The sequence below is a fragment of the Anopheles marshallii genome, chromosome 2, assembly GCF_943734725.1.
Source record: "Anopheles marshallii chromosome 2, idAnoMarsDA_429_01, whole genome shotgun sequence".
Classification (NCBI taxonomy): domain Eukaryota; kingdom Metazoa; phylum Arthropoda; class Insecta; order Diptera; family Culicidae; genus Anopheles; species Anopheles marshallii.
Genome location: NC_071326.1, coordinates 56,806,755 through 56,825,850, shown reverse-complemented (window position 1 = coordinate 56,825,850; position 19,096 = coordinate 56,806,755). Strand labels below are relative to the sequence as shown.

Genomic DNA, 19,096 nt, shown 5'->3' with positions numbered 1-19,096 from the left:
TACTTTTTTGTTTGCACCTCAATCGCGATTGCTGTAATTGATTCTCTCCTTTGTGGTCCCATAACATAAATTATCTTTATATGACAACGAAATTTTATCCCTCACATCCCTAATCGATGTGCGTACGATGCAACAGTCAGGCATTAGAAACGTCTAGAATCTGAATGGACTGTCAGGTTCAGTGCATTTATTTGCGGGTGCTGCTGTAGTGTGGAAGGAATACACGTTGTTAAAAGCTCTATTTACATATAATCGTTGAGATTTCACATATTGTATATGAAGTACTATCTGCTAATTTGATAAATTCATGTTGATTATATTTACGCAAATCCAGTATGATATGGGTCTCACATCGCTGATTTGGTTTAGTTGTATATGTTATTAGTTAGTTCGGTTGATGGTAATGCCGGTTGAGAATGACTTGTAACGAATCTTGATTACAATGGTTTTGCGCGTTATGGAAGCAGAATGTTGGAATGATAACTGTACATCTTCAGACCACTTTTTGAGACTAAAATACGTACAGACGATTTTTTGAGTTTATTACATGTACAGAGTATCTGGGAAGATTGGTTCACTTTGAACGATGTTAATTCACATTCATTTTTCGCATATGCTACTTATGGTCACACACCGTCCTCCTATTGTTCTAGATATTTCAATATATTACACAAACCATTTCGAACGCCTTCTTTGTTGAACAATTAGTATTAATTGTTTTTTTTCTAGTTGCCAGATTACAAAAAGTCATCACCGGGCATGCACCGAAGTTGTGAATTTACCGTTCAATGTGGCAATGAAATGGCAAATGTATATTTTTGTGTTGCTTGTCGATTCTTCTCTGTAAATAATAGAGCAAAATCCTAAAGATCAATCTTTGCATGTTTCAGAAAGCATATTCGATAACTGGATCGAACAACAAAACCAAAACAAATCATGATTAGGGTAGCAGTATGATTTATGACGGTATGGTTTAAACGCTTACATTGAACTGATCTCTTGTTGGAGATAAAAACATGTGACCGCTTATTTTCACAATTCACCTAATGTATTTGTCTTAAAGTTCTTAGCATCCAATTTTGTTGACATCGTAATCGAAACAACTGTCTCGTTTGTCCATAATTCATGATAAAGACCGAGGGTACGTGTTTTCTATGAACTGAACTTAATTTACTAGATTAATGGCAAATTGAAATTGAGTATCGTCGATTGCATGCTTGAAAATTCTGTTGCCCATAAATTAGTGGTTGCTGTTGATAATATGTTTCCATACCTGCGGTTCTATAACACGGTGCAATGTAGCTGAGCCTCCGGTGAGGAAATTCGGTGGATTTTTGGCGGCATCGATGGTGTACTGGTAACGGAAGTGACGATGCTAGCGTACTACTGGTGAATCCATGTAGCGAGTATTCAATGATTCATTGGCATGGAAAGTGGAAGATACGCAAATCATACCACCGATAAGGCAGTGCACAGCGACGGCAGTAGGTGTGTGGTAATTAATACGATGAAAATGGAAAGTGTCCATGATTTATGGAAATGACTGCTTGCGATCGTACTAGCATCGCTGCTGCTCAGCAGCCCCTTATCTAGCAGCCCGGCACCGTGGACGGCAGGTTGGGCGGACGGTTCCAGTTCCATATCTACTATGCGTGTTGAAAAATATAAAAAAATAAACGTACCCACAAACCGTGAGGAAAAGTATTAATGAAAAGTCAGGAAGTGAGAACAAACGATGTAATTAATGAAAGATTTTTCACGGTTTTGATGTGGTTTTGGCCTGTGTTTTGCTGCTGGCTGCTTTGCATACATATCTTGTTGGTTACACAATTACTTCAAAAACATACATTTGTTCGCAAACATGATATTTAAAGCTCAATGAACGATTTCTAACGGAACAATGCAACAAATCACGGAGTGATCCGCACTGGACGCTTTTAACTCATGAAAAAGCAGAAATGTAAATTCGCAGTTATAACTGGTTTTATGAATGTAAACGACAGCATTGCCATAAAAGCAAAATGTTCAGAAACGCAGCCGTACATGGTATGAAAAGTATTCATCATAGTCAACCAATGTTTGGGAAATGTTGCTTCGCTTTTGGTAATGATTTGAATGAACAAGTAAAATTTATTCCTCTAGTGCAATCACGCCAGCGCAAAAAGGAATCGAAATAATGAGATTCTCTAATTTCTTGCCGGAAAAGTTTCAACTACCCTTCGAGGCCACAACGCTAGGGCTTACCTTCCGAACGAGTGGAGAAGTGAAATATACTCGACAGCTTGTTCCAGCCGTGATCGTTTCTCGCCTGCACCCGTGCCTCATAGTTACTAGCTGGTTTGAGATTCTTCAACTGGAAGCTCATCCGATGCCGAATTGTGGGCTGGTATGTAGCGTACGGCGGGACCATGTTGAAGAAGTGATTGGGTGCACCGTAATCATTCATCTCCGGTATGACAACGTTTTCCCACTGGTCGCCACCGTGGGCACTAACGCTGCCACTGAATGGGCTGTTGTACAGGTGACTGTTGGTCGCCGTCCGATCGCTGTAGATGTGATTGTCAAGGGGTTTTTCGTGGTGCAAAAGGTGCATGTTTTTCGAGGCAAGTCGGAAGAATAGACGGTACTCGCGAATCGGAGAGTAGCTTTGCACCGTCCAGGAAATGTTGTACTGATCTCGATAGCTGCTGAGAGTGGGCTGCAAGGGAGTTGATATCTCATGAAATATTTCACATACCATATGGTATTACAGGCACAATAGTAATCAGGACAGAGTTATCTTGGAGAACAACTGAAGTTTTGTAAAGTTTAAAATTCTCGCTGCTGCACAATAAGAATACATGAAACAATGGATTAATGTGAGTGTTTTTCAAAAGTGAAACGATGCACATGAATTGATAACGCAAGCTTAAATATCATACTTTGTGGGGTTGTTTTGGGAATTATGGAAAGTAGCGAAAAAAATTAATCACATTTCGAAACACTTGCAACGTGAACATCATCGTCACCCGTGGACCTTAACAACACGGAGAGAATTCGTGCTTTCTGGAGTGTGATACTTACCGAGTCAAAGTAACATAGCGTTGGTAACCCGCTAAGGGACAGCGTACCACGGTCTTTGCCAAGAGCATTGGACGCTTGACAGGTGTAGTTACCAATATCAGAGTATGTGACATTTCGAATAACGAGACTGTACTTGTTGCCACGATTCTGTGTACGGCGAGATAATGAGAATGAAAAAGAAGAGAAAAGATTAAAAGTCATCAAAATTGCAACTTGGGCAAAAATAAGTGTAGTATGTACGATTTCCTCACACGACAGGCATAATTTAAGCTCATTGCAAGTTCTACGTTTCGTGAACGTCATAATATTAAAGAGTATCTTTCATTTTAAATTCGCGGTATTTAGATTTAGAAGTATAAGAAACACAATACTAAATTTACTTCATTCATTCACTTTTGTAGAAATTTATTTACTTTAGAAGAAACTCGGCTCGGATAGCGGTACCTTTAGGATCACTTTCGATAACGATGTAGCTATGGGTACATTTCACTCATCAAACAACCATCTCTCATCAAGTAAACGGGACAGAACCACCGGGAAAAGGTCTTGAACTCTACACGTTGCTTTCTGGTTGATGGGAAACACTGCCTTTTCACAGCATGAGAAGCGATAGAACAACATGACGTTCTTGACGGGTTGTGTGCGCTATCATGCTATCTTTATGCTCAGGAGCGCTTGAGCATCGGGGCAACCAGAATATGGCCTCCCTGTTTTGATGCTTGCAGCTCATGCAGGAAAATGGTGGTTTCAATTTCTGTTTCGAAATGAATTATTATAATAAAAACCTCCACTCATTTGTCGCTTGTGTCTTTACGTACATCCTTGAGTCGCAACTTTTCCTTGCATGACTCCTCCGTGCTATCGAGTAAATTAAATTGAAAGTTTTAATTTACTTGGCGACACATGGGAAGCTGACATAATTTATGTGACTGACTGAAATCCGACATGCCGTGATGGGAGCATCGTTTAAAGAGTATTATTACTAAAGCTTTTAACCGAGCGCAATGTGCTAGATGATAGAGTTGCAACATTTGTATGACAATAAGGGACATATGTTCCTTTGTATGCTTCTGCTACAGAAATAACATAACAAAATCATATCATATTGTTATTTCTATCGCTTTGTTAAGAATGTTGAACTGGGGCTTACTGATTGATGGAAAACTGGCTATCGATGCAAATTTTAAACACGCATAAGTGTAAATGATACATTCATATGATTTATTTACATTTATTTTTTGTTATGATACACTTTGATTTGTTAAGTTATTATGTAAAAACTATCTAAAATTTCGATAAATATTTAGTTGTACCTTATGTATAACAAGAAAGGTTTTGGCGTTGTTGAACTATATGTGGATTTCGTCGTGAGTTTATATATTGTATATTTCATGTGTAGATGATATTGAATTTTTTCGTATTTTTTTACATATTCTAGAACACCCCCGCAGAAAGTAATACAAAGCAAAATTTCAAAACGTTCAAACAACAATCAAACAATGTTTCAATTACTCACGAAGTTACAGAACCAACGGAATGTGCATTCGTAAGTGGAAACTGTTACTCATCGTCGTTCATTGTAACCTTTTTATATGTTTTAAGTTTCATTCCTTGCCGATATGCGAAAAAAGTTTTGAAATCAAAGTTCTCAGTGATTGTTGAAATTAAATCTGTCGTCATCATAATTTCATCCTACTGTCGTGCTCAAAATTTCATTGCAATGTATCTGCTTGTGAATTGCAACATGGCATTAGTTGCAATGTTTTCAATTCTACAGATGCTTCAGTTCCGGCGAACTATTCTTTCAGTATAGCTTGTGTATGCCGTTTTGCTACATGCGTATCTTGTTGGAACTCACCTGTTGGGAGAATTGTTCAGTTATGCCGAGTTGAGTGGTATCCTGGTACCAAACAACGCTCGGAGAAGGCTCTCCATGAACGATGCACACCAGCTGAGCTTCATGACCAATACCGCTATGCACGATCGGCTGCTCGACTTCAATTTCTGGAGGATCTGTAACGATAATAAATCTATCATGGTGAATCTGTGTAGGCCAAGCATATTACATTTAGGTGCGTATTTATCGTGTTTCTGGTTTATGTTTCTGTGTTTATGCAATAGTAGAATAACGTTTTCCAGAAATTTAAAACTCGTTCACTCTGCCATTCACCTTCAATTGTCAGGGTCCAAACTGTTTCTGCTTAATTTTGAAATTGTCTAATGAGTGTGATACTATTATGCCTCAGTAGCTTGGCTCTATTGGGTTTAATTGCATTTTGCCTTGCTTTTCTCTTGCAATTGCGACTACCTCCATTACCGTTCGCCAGCATGCATTCTCCATGTGCGGTAAAGTACTGCGTAGATGAGGTACCGGAAACGAAGTTTTGAGATTGTTTCGTTCCGAGGGATGAATTTGCATTCAGGCATCCAGTTCATAGCACATGAGGAATACGGTGCGTTGATACACGTAAACTTTTCTAGCAATGCTGTTATCCCGCACAAAAGGGCTCATGTTGTCTGCATACCAGTCGCATAGAAAGTTTTGGGATGAGCTGATATGCAAGGGAAATCGGATACAGAAACGACAGATGACGTCCAGCAGGCGAGTTGGACTTTGGCGATAAATGGACATACACTGAATAAGTAATGGGGCACATAGCATGCATTACTCTCTCATTTCATTCAACGGACAATGAAATGGTGTCGTTGTGTAGTTATGTTGTTGTATAGAGTCAGATTAACTGAATTCCCATGGAAGAAATATTAAGTAGAAACATGTAAATTGAACTTAAAATACTAATCTTTTGTTTCCTTTTTCTAGTTTTTTTTATCCTAATTACATTGCATAGTCACAATACATTAATGACTGTGGGTTTAACGTTTTACTATTGTAGCGGATTGGAAAATAATTGTTGTGTGTATATACAAAAAAATCTATGAGCATAAAGCAATATATTTTGAAATTATTAAATGAAAATTATGTACAAATTTGTTGCAACGCTGTTAATACTTACACAACACATTTACGAACACCTCCCGAGAATCAGCTTGACCGACCCGATTATCTGCGGTACATTTGTAATGACCACTACTATGTCGGTTAGCATGCAGTATGTCGAGCACATTTCCCGTCTTATTAGCTTCACCATTTGGCATTACGTTATTCTGCAAGTAAGCAACAATTTTGTAAAATGTAGTTTCCTATTTTTGGGCAATTTTAGTGAATTAAAGTTTTAGTGACAATTTCCTTTAGAATATTACAATAGCGGGTTAGTAATACTAGAGGGACTTTCAAAATCTATAATATTTAAACTAATCAGCTACGAGAGGGCTAAATGACAACGTTTTTTGTTGTTATTGTTATGTTGTTTGCCACGTATCAACACGGCCAGGGCGCTCTTTATGAGCAACGAGCAATGCAAAAAAAAACAACACAATAAGAATAATTGTTTATTAATCGTTCGTTGTGCCAAAAGAGTCAAAACCGTGATATTGCGGTTATTTGACAAAAAAACGCACTGTGTTCGTACAAGAAGAGTGGACGGTTCTTTTTCAAAAGCTTAAAAAACGATGAATAGATTTTCCTATGCAAACAATGAGTATGAACTGAACTCAAAATGGGAATGTATTGAACTTGTTCGCTCATAGGTATGAAGAGAGTTAAACATTCGACGTCACACCGACAGAAGTGTTCGGCTGTCTCATCTTGCGCCTTTTAAAATGCTTGATAACACACGAGTGCATAAAAAAACAAATGATTGCTTTTCGCCGGTAATCTACCAATTTGAGGCGTGAATGAGACGATTTATGACTGGATTTTAAAGTGGTGTAGTGTTATATAAAATAAATTTTATTATAATACAAAAAAACAACGGAAGAATCGCTCTAGTTAGCAAAAAAATCGGATTGCTCATCATCATCGCATTGTATTGTTAATTTTCTACAATATTTCTGAAAAAAATGATTGTGATAGTATGATTTTGGAAAACCCTTTGCGGATGTAAAATTACCTTCCTAGACCAAATAATTTTTGGAGTAGGATTACCGGATGCCCGACACTCCATGCGTATTGGTGCCCCTTTGTGGATGTCCATTTTGTTGGCCGGTGAAATGTAGTCAATTTTCGGAGGTACTAATATTTCCAAGGTGTGCACTATTTCTTTCGGTTCCATCGAACCTATCTGACAAATGTAGTCTCCGGCATCCGAGTTGCGCACATCTCGAATTTCTAGGTTGTACCCTGTTGACAATGCTCCATGCGGATCAGTGTGAGCCTGAACTGGCATTAATCGAATCCTTGGATTGACCGTGACCTTCACGTTTCCAGCTGTTAGTACGGCAATGTCGCGCTTCCATGCTAGTACGTATTGGCTAGAGTTTTCTATTGCAACAAGAGAACAACGGATATGTTATCGTTTGCAATATTGCTGATTATGATTTTGGCGCTATAAGTCAAGGTGTTACCTTACCTGTCTCATTAATTTTGCACGGCAGCACTACTGTGGATCCAATGGCTATACTGTACTTTTGCCCAAGTGTCAGGAACCCAGGCGAATATCTATCTTCTTCTAGAAAATTGCTATCTGGAAAGTGTCCACTCGGGATGGCAAATGATTCTGAAAAGAAACACATCTGTTCTTTAGTCGGTATTAATGAAAAGGAAATAATAGTAATAATCTAATAAGTTTAATAAATTAATGCTAATAGATAATGAGAAGTTCAACCGAGTATATCCGAGATAAGGTGTGTTATCGCTGTTCGGAGAAGGAAATATTTCAAAACTAATGTGCATGGTACCTTAGATTAAGATTCCAATAGTTGTAAGCAATACGCCGTTCGTTGCAAATAAAAGTGGAAAAAAATGATCTCGTTTCGTCTTACAGTCTTACTCGTCTTACATTTTGTTTCGTACAATTATGAAGTTATAAAGTTATCTTATTTGGTTTGATTAATCAATATCCTATATTAAAATTAAATAAATTATTGAAATTATGAAATTTCGACGAAAACTCAAACGCGTCCAATGCTGGTTACTTCAATTCATTAGCAAAAGGCTAAGTTGTAGGTGGTTTCGTACTATTCCACTTTAGGCTAAAATTGCAAATTATTATAATAAAAGAAAAGATAAAACCTGCTTAAGATGGTGTATTTCGTCAGTGAGTAACATTTACTCGAATGTGGTCAAATTGTATTGTATGATTGTAATTGTAATAGAAATTGTATTATGTAAAATGCTATATATTTTTTAAATTTCATGCCTAATATATTAATACTTATGGGGCGGGGGCTACCATTATAGCGGCGCCGATTTTCGACACGAACGGACCAGAACAAAATCTCATCGCGACCACAATCCACAAATCCTACGCAACAAAAACTGATTATCCTGCTAAGTGATAAAATAAGTCGATTCGGCCAGGCCGTTCTAATGAAAACAAATAAAATATTTATAGTTATATCTACATCTATACTTATGTAATTCAGTGGAAACACTTATCTTATCGTAAATATTAAGTTAAATGCCAAAGTGATGCAGTAGTTAGAGCAGTAATACTTTTGCCTTCACGGAATCGTCACGGAATACATAAAACTAAAACTATACATAATATCCATTGGTATAATTCTTACATGTGACTATGGTCATTTAAGCGTTACCTATTTATAAGTGTTAATGAATACTAAACATTGATGGCAAACTCCAAAATTCTAGTTCGATGTCGTAAAAATCGATGAACTGATGTCAGGACAAGTATGTTCTCATATTATAAACAGGTTTTGGAAAAGTATGATTGCGTCTTCTTTATAGCAACACACATCTTGTGCTCTCTATTTTCCGACTACATTAAAGCATGTAGCACATTTGGGTGTTCATTTTTTCGTACAAGACAATCGTCACGCGAACGACTGTAAGGACACAATAATATGCAGAATGCCCACGTTCTGACATAAATGACAAGGCGTAGGTTTATTCGTGTCTATCAGAAAGATGTTTGTTCTGCTGTATGGAATGGATACATGTCTCTTTCTATAATATAAGCATACTTTCTATGTCGCAGCGCACACACTTTTTATTTACTAGCAAACATGTAAAAATAATGGCAGTTCCAAAGCATTCACTGACGTAATTTGTTCTTCCTAAATGTGCAAGAACTTACCTCCAGTCGTCCAATACAATACAATCATACTTTTGACATGCTTAGTTTTAAACATATAAAATAGGCACTAATTCGAAATGAATGATTCGACTTTTTAAGTCAAATGAAGCCATTATTTTAAAACCATTTATAGCTATTTCGTTTTTGAGGTAAAAGAAGCCATTATTGCAAGTTAGTTAAGTAAAAACTATAAAATTCACGTTTAAAGTTGTGTGGGTTGTGTGATTTGAGCAATTAGTTGATAATTACAATGCAAATTATATATTGATTTTCATCTACTACATCTACTTAAAGTGAATAGCAGACATTCATTTCAAAACGTATTGTAAAACCGCTTAGTATGTATTTCCACAGATTCCTTCTCTTTTACTCGATGTGGATTGCATTTTCATTTTAAAACCTTTAACACAGCGCAAATGATATTCAAATGAATCACCTTGTTCATGTTATTTCTGATCCTTAAGTCGCATGTACTGCAGAACGCATAGCACAACAAAGTGTATTTCGAGCTTCCGTTGTCCATTCGGATAATCGTGAGAGAATTGATCTGAATTTCATGTTAAAAGAGTGCAATAATCTTTACTGAAAGTTTATTTTGAAAGTTATGTTTGTTTTTTAATTGTTTGTTCAGAAACATGTTCTTAAAGCTGTTTGATATGTTCTTAAAGCTGTTTAAAATGTGATGTCGTTTTGCCTTTTCGGTCATTATATTGTCCTGATTATTTTTAGTAATTTCATTCGAAACTTAAAATTTTCCTTAAATTGTTCCAATATTATGTCGAATGTTTGTTTTCATACGTCGTTATTTCACAAACGGTTTTTTTTAATCTTTTCTGACGTAGATTGCTTACCACTTCGGTTCAGATAAGAAGTAAAGAAAATGAGGAAAATTTGTCATGGAGGTATGGAAAAGTTGATCTCGTTTTGTTTAGTAGCTAGATTCATTTGAGTAAAAAGTAGTATGTAAAAACAGTATGGCAAAAAAAAAATCTTTGCATTAAATCAATAATACTCTATGAGAATACCATCATCTGTATTAACGTTAGTTTTTGTGTTCCATTCTTCTCGAAGCAGCAATAATGTACACCTGATTAGCTAACAAAAACTCATCGGAATAGCTTTTTCATCAACACCGCAAAGTCCTCCTCAAGTTTCTTGGCTTTCAACATAGAGCTACTTAAATTTCGATTATCTAAATAAATATGTAAATTATGTAAATGCTTTCTCTAGCAAGCGGTTTTGATTGAAATCAGTGTTGCTCTTCGCCTCCGGTACACTCCTATGTAACCTGATTTTATTAAAAGAGAAATGGAAGTGTCTAGTGATTCGATGTATTATATTTAGCTTCTATAATAAATTATTGTTTCAAAATGTGTCAATTTCTCCTAAAAGGAAAATTTTGCTTGTATGTAAATAGGCGATTAATTTGGTAGGGTTTCTTTTTTCAGTATTTATTCAAATTACCTGCGGAAACACAGGAAACTTGAACGGTACAAAATGCAGTACCGAGTGCTAAAAAGAAATAAGATAAATAAACTAGATATTTTGAAGAGCGCAGGCAGTTGCTTAGATTCAATCGTAACTGAATTTTTGGATCTCAAACTAATAGCATGGCGCAAAAAGCCGTCCGCCAAATCAGAAGACAACATTGGCGTAGAAATTTACCCTTGTCCGTATCGTCACAATCCAGGACGTGTCAATGAGTCCTAGCGCGCAGCAGGCACCAGCTTTTTCGGCCATTCCCATAAAATACACTTAAAAAGCTCCATCCTCTTCTGCTGGGACACAGGATCCATAATGTTAGATTATGTCGTAAAGTGTGGTATGTAGTATTTGTATAAAAAGATAGCAAAGTATCAAGGGCGTGTAGAGGACACACTGGGACAGTTAAAGACGCGTTTAATGCTGAGGACAAGCTTTCACTGCACACGCAGGTGCATGCTTCATTCAAACTCCGTTGTTCGCTTTTATTTGAGCTCACTGATGGCTCAATCGTGATGGAAGACAGTACGAACACAGCATGCATGCTAATTTACCGCAAATATTGCACCTCTTTTCAGTAAGAGTTGGTAAAAAACCAATTTCTCAAAACTAAAAGCAAAAATATTTGAAATATGCTTTAGCTACTAAACAGAATGATATGTGTGACCATATATTTTCATTTTAAGAACTTGTTGAAGGGAGGTGAAAAACTAATATATTAGTTATTTTTATACTATTATAATAACATTCAGTTCCAATAAAACTACCTTTTCACTATTGTATAATAAATATATATATATATATATTATATATTGTATTTTTCATTTCGCATGAAAGTTATTTAAATGTCGCTGTAAATATCGCGTATAAAAAAGATTGCACAAAAAGGCGATTGTCTTATCGAAATCATCCTAAATACGCTCTCATTCAGTGACAAATCGCCACTTTGCCTTTTCATTATTTCACTTTGCGATTGAAAATATAATCTGCCAACTTAACGAGAGGTTTTCCGAGACAAGGTACCCTACCAATAGGAGAAAGATTTATTGTTGAAAGGGATTTAATAGCCGGCTGGCATTGCTACTGAGCGAATGACTTTGGCGGAAACATTCTCACCTTTTTATTTTTAATGTTACGGGCGCTACCTAAAATAAGCCATTAATTGAAAGCTGAGAAAAGCCTGCCGACGAGGAAAATTCTCGGATAGCTCTACTATTTTCATAGCGTAACAGTCACATCCATTAACGAAATCAGGTAGGCGTTGTCCTGTTACCTCTATCAAACTGCAATGCCGGCTTACAGGGATGGTACTGCGCGGTATGCATCAAAATGTAGCAAATAAAGTTAGAATTTGATATGGTGTAGAATAAAATCTTGCGACGCATCTTGCCACCAGTCGTTAGAAAATTGATCCTAACAAAACGGTGCATACAAACAATCTGCATCTACAAATTGACATATGAGATTTTCGCCACTGTTTTTAATTATTCGCTAAAATTCTCCGAACGAGCTCGATTAAATTTTTGTGCTGTGTTGTACCCCTAGACTGAAGTGCGTGCCAATCGTATTGTTACAAAAGGTGTAGTCACCATCTGCCCCTATCTTTGGTCGAACCCTCCTGTTTGAACTCCAGCCACAACTAGGGTGGAAGCTCGAGAATTTAATTTCATGGGAATGAATTTCCAATTATGGGATTTCAAACCAACGACGAACATTCTTAATATCGGCTTAAGATGCATCCAGGCGCCTCACGTAATAAATTTCAGACATATCTATTAGGATATGCGGCTCAAATTTGACAGTTATTATGCAACGGATCTATAATAAAAGATACATCTAATTGAATTAGTCAATGGTTCGAGTTTTCAATTGATTAAGCTGAGTGTTTCAATTTCAATATTGAAAAAATGGTCAGTTCGATTTACTGTAGTTGTAATTATTTTACTGGTAGCGGTTATTGGAACTGATTCCTTAAACTATTTTCTATTTGTGGATGTCTGTATGGTTGTCGATTGTTTGCTTTAAGGAATGTAAATGTGTATGTAAGGAATTAATCAAATAACTTGTTTTAATGGAGTGGTTGATAAGAGTGCATTAATAACATTCAGCAATATATATTTTGCCAAAAATCTGTGTAAATTTATAGTAAAACATAATCGAAATATAAATGCAAATGCGTAAAATCCTTTGCCTCGTACTGTTTATCGTAATACATTTTATTTGCATCCCATTTTTGTACGCATAGGGTTTAAAGGATTATGAAAATTTTATGATAATCATTAGTACAAATAATTACGATTTATTCGTAGAAGTTTGCATTTGCAACATGGATGCTTTGCGATTCATGGAGAAATGTTAACATGCGTTGAAAGGATCCAAAGTTTCAGCGCTGGATGTGTTACCAGAGGTGTTCGTCCCTAACGGAAGGGCGACAGATGACAGGCGGACCTCAAGTAGTCATTTTCTTCATTGAACGAAGGGATGAGCGTAAATGCAATAGCCCCGGGCTTGCCCGGAGTCTTATTAAACGGTCCTTTGAAACGAGGGTTCTCGACGCATCCGGGATCTCTTGATTGTTTGAACAAAGTCGCTCTGTGTGCATTGGGTAGCAGTGCAGTTGGCGATGAGTTGGTACAATGTTAACAGTTCGGAAGGTAGGACGATGCTTACTTAGCGGTTTCAATAAAACTCAACCAGATAGGGAAATATGAAGCTTACTGTGCCGCTTGCACAAAAGTGAACCCTCGATTCCATTAGAAATGTTGAACAAGAGGAAATTAAGACGGTGTAAGCAAACAGAGACTACGTAAATTGCGGTTAGCACGAGGAAATATTAATACGAATGACTTTTAAAAGCATATTACGGGGTTTCGTGAAGAGAAGCACATGTATTGAAATTGAAAGAGGAATCGAAATCAAATTTATAGCTCTTGTTATGTAACTGTTGTTAATGTTCTCCACTACAACTGAAAAACTACAAATAATATAAATAGCATTAAAAACATCTTACAATAACTCTATGAGCAGTTTTCCAAGGTCCTTCCATGAATTAATTGAAGAAAATACTGAACGCACGTGAATTAATTATATGCAGAAGAGAAAACTTTCTTCCATATCAATCATTGTTTCACAGAAAAACTATGCTTCAACCCGAAGAAATACGGTGTGCAATACACCTAAAGGCACCTTGGTCTGAAACCTACCCCTATTGTACAGTCAGCTGCAGAATAGGCGCCGAGCATATTGGGTAACATATTGGTTTATATCGGTTAATTACCATCCGCTTTCCAAGGGCGACGCATTGTTGCGGCCAACAGGAATAAAAGGTCAACGACTCACAAAGGAAACAGGCAATCGCGTTTAGGCTGAAGGGCTCATTTGTACTTCCACATTTAACCTATCAGTGAACAATCCAACGTGACAACGCCTCGGTATGAATGTTACTGGAAGCTATTAAAGAGTGCCAGGACGTGCAGCCGGCGAATGATTTACAACGCGTATCCATTTCGTATCCTAATGGCAATGCAAGAGGTACTTCACTGAACCGTGACCAAATAGGCAATCGTAGAATGGTAATGTTTCGTTTCACCACAAACGCAAGCCATAATGTTTTTCTTTCTGCCACGTTTCAAACGTAATGCAATAATTAATTTAAAAAATGATAAAATGATTTTGGTACGTTGTTTTATTTGTGAAAAAGTGGCGTGCGTAATATGGGACTAATTGAATCCAAATCTTCGTACTGTTATTTAAGATTATTTTATTTTTATTTTACAAAATATGTAACTGAAGAGTTTACGATCGATCACATGCATTTCATAGTGCTACCGTTAAGTTGAATATAGTTTGTTATAACACAAAATGTTATATTTTACGTGGTTCTACGGAATGGGTTTTTCATATTGAAAAGAAATGTTTTGACTTTTTAAATTTCAAAACTTTTCAAATCAATTATATTCTTCTTAAAAAATTATAAACAAGTATAAGGGATTTTTCATTTTAAATGCTTCTCCAACAAATAACAAGTTCTACCTACAATACTGGCTAAGGAATGTAAAGCAAAATTCTTGAGCTACAAAATAATAACGACAAATGGATGCGGGTTTAAATTAACAATGCCTATTTGGGAGGTTCGTGCTCTCGCCTCAGCGTTTGTTCGTGTTAGTGAATGAAGCGTCTAATTAAAATTTATTTACGTAAATCATTTATGTCCCATCAATAGATAGCAGCATTTCATGGCTGGCATATGTTGAAAGCGAAGGAAACACCGTGTTCCACTGCTTAGCTCAGGGAAAGAATGACAAAGTTTTGTCTCCAATAAGAATGCCATAGCGTTTCACAAAACTCAGCTGCATACTACGTTCGAGCTTGAAATGAAGAAAATGAAACATTTCCAGCCGAACAATGGCTTCGAACTGAAACGAAAAAGTTGATACACTTCCACCCGCACTCAGAGCTACACAGTGACACGGCACGGAAGATATGAATGGTTGGCTTAATTAGTGTTTCGCATTTGCGACGGGCGTAGCAATAAAAGTGGGTAAGATGTAGATTTATTTTAATTGATGCTAGTCAACTTTCCTCTGCACGGCATAATACTTCCTGACATCTGGTGCATTTAATATAAACGATTGATGTCGCCGATGATTAAATTACGAAAAGAGTTAAGCAAGGTGTAATTTCATTTACTCTTTTTGATTTGCAAAATATGTTTTGTTTACGAAAAATCGATGAAAATTATTGTAACTGTAAAGAGTAAAAATGTGTTCTTTAAGTAATTCAATGATTGTCATTCATTTTGATATTTTAATTCTTTTTTTTTTGTTTTTTTTTGAATCAGCTCTACTTGCGGTATATTTATTCTTCACTATAAGACTAACTTTGAACCGTACGCTATTCTCCAAACAGCCATTACCAACCACACAGTAATGCAGGAAAAATTGTGTCCATTTTCGAAAATTTGTTACACGATTGTAAAAAATAAATAGAGGAAAAAGCGACCATCCCTTACCGGAATATGTTTCTACTCGTATTTTGTATGCCCTAGAGATTGCAAGCGACACACTCCATTTATATGGTTGCAATTGCGTCCATTCTTCAGATGGAAGTTGACCATGTTGAACACATGTAATGGTCACAGCTGGACTAAAGAACCTTATAAATAGGATTATTTTCGTTGCTGATGCGTGCGTGTGTGCCAGTGGGTACCTCTTTTTGTGACATCTTTTATGATAAATCTTTTATATTGTGTTGAAACGGAATTAAATGATATATTTTCTTTTTGTTGAACTATGAATTGGTGAACATCTTCTGATAAATGTGGTGTAGCTTTTTGTTGTTATTCATATCGTGCGGGATAAGAAATAAATTGGAAATTCTTCATTTTTATCAAATTTGACTACATAAATCATATGTTATGGTTTAACGATCTACCTACTAAAAACTTGAAAAAGAATATCAATTTTTTATCTTTTTCGGCCTGTCGTAGGATGTAAACGAGCGGAAACCCAACCGATGCCTATAAATTACCTGTGGTTGTTGATGATATATTCAAAGAGAGGGTTGACTGGCTTACGTTTTTCCAACAGTGCTTCAAATGCTATAAAAATGACCATCATTTTGCTGTAATATGAAGTTTTTTTTCTGACAAACCATCCTGATATTCCCAAAGGAGTGATTTGAAGAGGAATCAAACATCCCTTACATAAATGAGGAAACATAATCGCGTGCAACATTCAGTATAGTAATGATGATTATTTCTAAATTGTATCGACCACGTGAAACTTGACATCAACAAAGTGACTGCTGGGGATTTAAAGGTATTCCCATATGAAAACTACAATGTATGTTTAATATTACAAATACCATGTTGCCCACAGATATTTTTTTAATACAAGTTGTATATTGTTTCCTTCATCGTACCAAATGCTCAATCGTATTAATGCTGTATTTATTTCAAGTATTGTTATACTACGTGTCGCAACGATGGTAGTGAGCTATACGAGTTCGGCTTAATACACCAGCACTAAAATAAAATAAATGAACGAACGCGCTAAAAAGTTAAAGAAAATACTAAAGCTGCGCCTCAATTGACGAAGATCCTCACATCCTGTGTCACATTGTAGTCATATGGTTTTGTACGGCAGTAACTGCTCACTCCTTATCGCTGACTCATGTGCCAAATGTCATGGAGCTGAGCGAAGACATTCTTAGCGTGCAATGGATGTGTGAAAAAAAGATCGTTAATTTGCAATGCTATGTTGCCGTTTAGGATAAACGCCTCGGAGCTGTCTTAAATATGTTTTAATTAATACAAATTGAATCAATTGGCCATGTGAAGCGCATATCAGAGTTACCAGTGCAAAATGGGGCAAAAATCAGTAATCATGTTTAATTTTGTATATAACTTTTCAAACTTCTTCTGTTTAGGGCCACATTACGATCGCGACATCTCATTCTGTCCATTTATGGTTGATGATCGTCATATATTTCCAAACATTTTTGTTGTTTGCTCCTGTAGAGTAAGCTTCTCGTGCGAATTTTATTTGCAATTTGCAATCCTTTTTTCTAAGTAAAAATGTATTGCATTTTTGCTGGATGTGTATGTTATATACATTTTTACGAACCTTAAAATAAAAAAATGTAATCCAGATTTCGGTTTCAACAGACAGCATGCTGAAATTCTAGAAACAGTTGCGTGTCAAATCTGAAAGATCAGCAAATCGGTCGCATGGCTTTATCTATCTATTGGTAACCTCCACGACCTGTGCTGAAGGCCAAATTCTCATGTTTCCAAGCTGTAGATGGCCAAGAATTCGGTATCAGTTACACCTTTTCCGCTGATTGCTATACAGGAGGGACCTTTCTTTTCGATCCCTAGAGATTTTTTTCCTATGAGCTAACATCAATAAGTTTTGTTAAAAGAAAGCGTAGCTCTCTAGAAATTTCACTGGAATGGTCTAAAAAAAAAGGAATCACGTACAAACCGACCTCGGCAATGTTGCATGCTTTTCTCAGAATGATGGCTATCCTTTTTGTCGATACCTTTCTTCCTTTGTAGCAACGGATGTCGTTCAAAGGCGACAGCGAAAAACACCATGTTGTTCTCTTTAAAGTTCTTTATAGTACTTATTGAATCCAATCTCGCACACTGTAGTCTAGCGGCTAGTATGAATGGGACGGTTTGATGTTGAAGGTCGGAAGGGCATGCTCGGTGGCACCACAGATTACCGTTTTCGGACGAGTAAAGCACACAAAGTTATAAAATGGCAAAGCGACAAAATTGATAGCGTGGCAAATCAGTGAGAAAAAGGTTGTGATTTCTGTATCCAAGCAGCTATTCTTTGGTAAGACGTTAAAGGAACGATCCAAAATCCACCGAATAAAATTATGATTAATGCGTTTCGGAAAACGATTATCTTTCAAGTGCTTTGATCTAACGACAAGCAGTACACTTTCGAAAGTACAGTTTCGTAATTGTTTCTATTAAAGCGATTGAATGCAAGCAATGGAATAACTTCCTACAGAAGAATGTTGTTGTTGTTTGTTGCAAATGTTGTTTTGTCGTAGCTGTGACACGTTTCTTTTAAATGTTTCTAACGTTTCTGTTTTACAATGAGTGTTTTTGTAACAATTTTCGCGCTTGACAACGGTCAGAATCGTCGTCAGAAAGACGAACAAAAAAGGATACATCAAATTAATGTGAGTTACAATTAACTACAGCTTCACTGCTTCATAGTGGTGAATGTTTTCTTTTTGGATATTATTTCCCATTTAATTATACCATTTTACCGGTTAAACCAAACACGACTGTAGATTATATTGTGTGCCCACCGCTATGGGTGGCCGAGGACACAGCAGGACTCCGATGGAGCATCTTTGATAGCTCCATTACATACTTGCAGGGTGCCATATTCAGTGGATATTCAGTTGCAATAATAAATAATGGTCTGAATAAAACATGAAAATACAATATTTTCAAAATTTTTATAATGCCAAAAAACCATCAATACCAGTGGATGGTTTAGTTATAATGTCATGCTATATTTTAACGTATACATGATAGACATTAATTTATTTGTATGCAGAGGACAGATAAATATGTTGCGTCAATTTTTGATACCGTATATTCTACATTAGCTCTTACCTTTAACTACAGACAGCATAGCAGCAATGAAAAACATTGCAGTAGCCATTGTGCCGTGTTTCCTTCCGGTTTTTTTAACGGTATCCATTTAAATCCTAAAATCAGATCGGTTTTGGTCGGGTGTGATGTGATCCACACTTCGGACGTCACAGCTTAATTTTATTGTTTGCTACACTTTTTTTATAATTTTTGTTTGTTTCCTAATTTAGTAACCATCTACATAATCCTATAAAACATCAAACATTCTTTT

At 36.4% G+C, this 19,096-nt stretch overlaps 1 protein-coding gene across 1 annotated transcript; it reads right to left on the bottom strand.

Annotated features, from left to right (window-relative positions):
* Positions 1 to 1,449: 1,449 nt before the first annotated feature.
* LOC128708055 (MAM domain-containing glycosylphosphatidylinositol anchor protein 1-like) lies at positions 1,450 to 18,934 on the bottom strand. Its single transcript, XM_053803013.1, has 8 exons — positions 18,847 to 18,934; positions 7,533 to 7,679; positions 7,074 to 7,444; positions 6,078 to 6,228; positions 4,922 to 5,076; positions 3,064 to 3,210; positions 2,245 to 2,698; positions 1,450 to 1,646 (listed from the first exon to the last, which is right to left on the bottom strand). Exons 1-8 carry the CDS (start codon positions 18,932 to 18,934, stop codon positions 1,450 to 1,452), a joined length of 1,710 nt encoding a protein of 569 aa, XP_053658988.1.
* Between the last annotated feature and the right edge of the window lie 162 nt (positions 18,935 to 19,096).

Excerpts from the sequence above, each read along its gene's own strand:
- LOC128708055 (XM_053803013.1), bottom strand. The coding sequence starts at position 18,934 with ATGGATACCGTTAAAAAAACCGGAAGGAAACACGGCACAATGGCTACT. Across the intron at positions 7,680-18,846 it reads TATGCTGTCTGTAGTTAAAG|AATCATTTGCCATCCCGAGT; the intron begins GTAAGAGCTAAT and ends GTTTCTTTTCAG. Across the intron at positions 6,229-7,073 it reads AAATTATTTGGTCTAGGAAG|AATAACGTAATGCCAAATGG; the intron begins GTAATTTTACAT and ends GCTTACTTGCAG.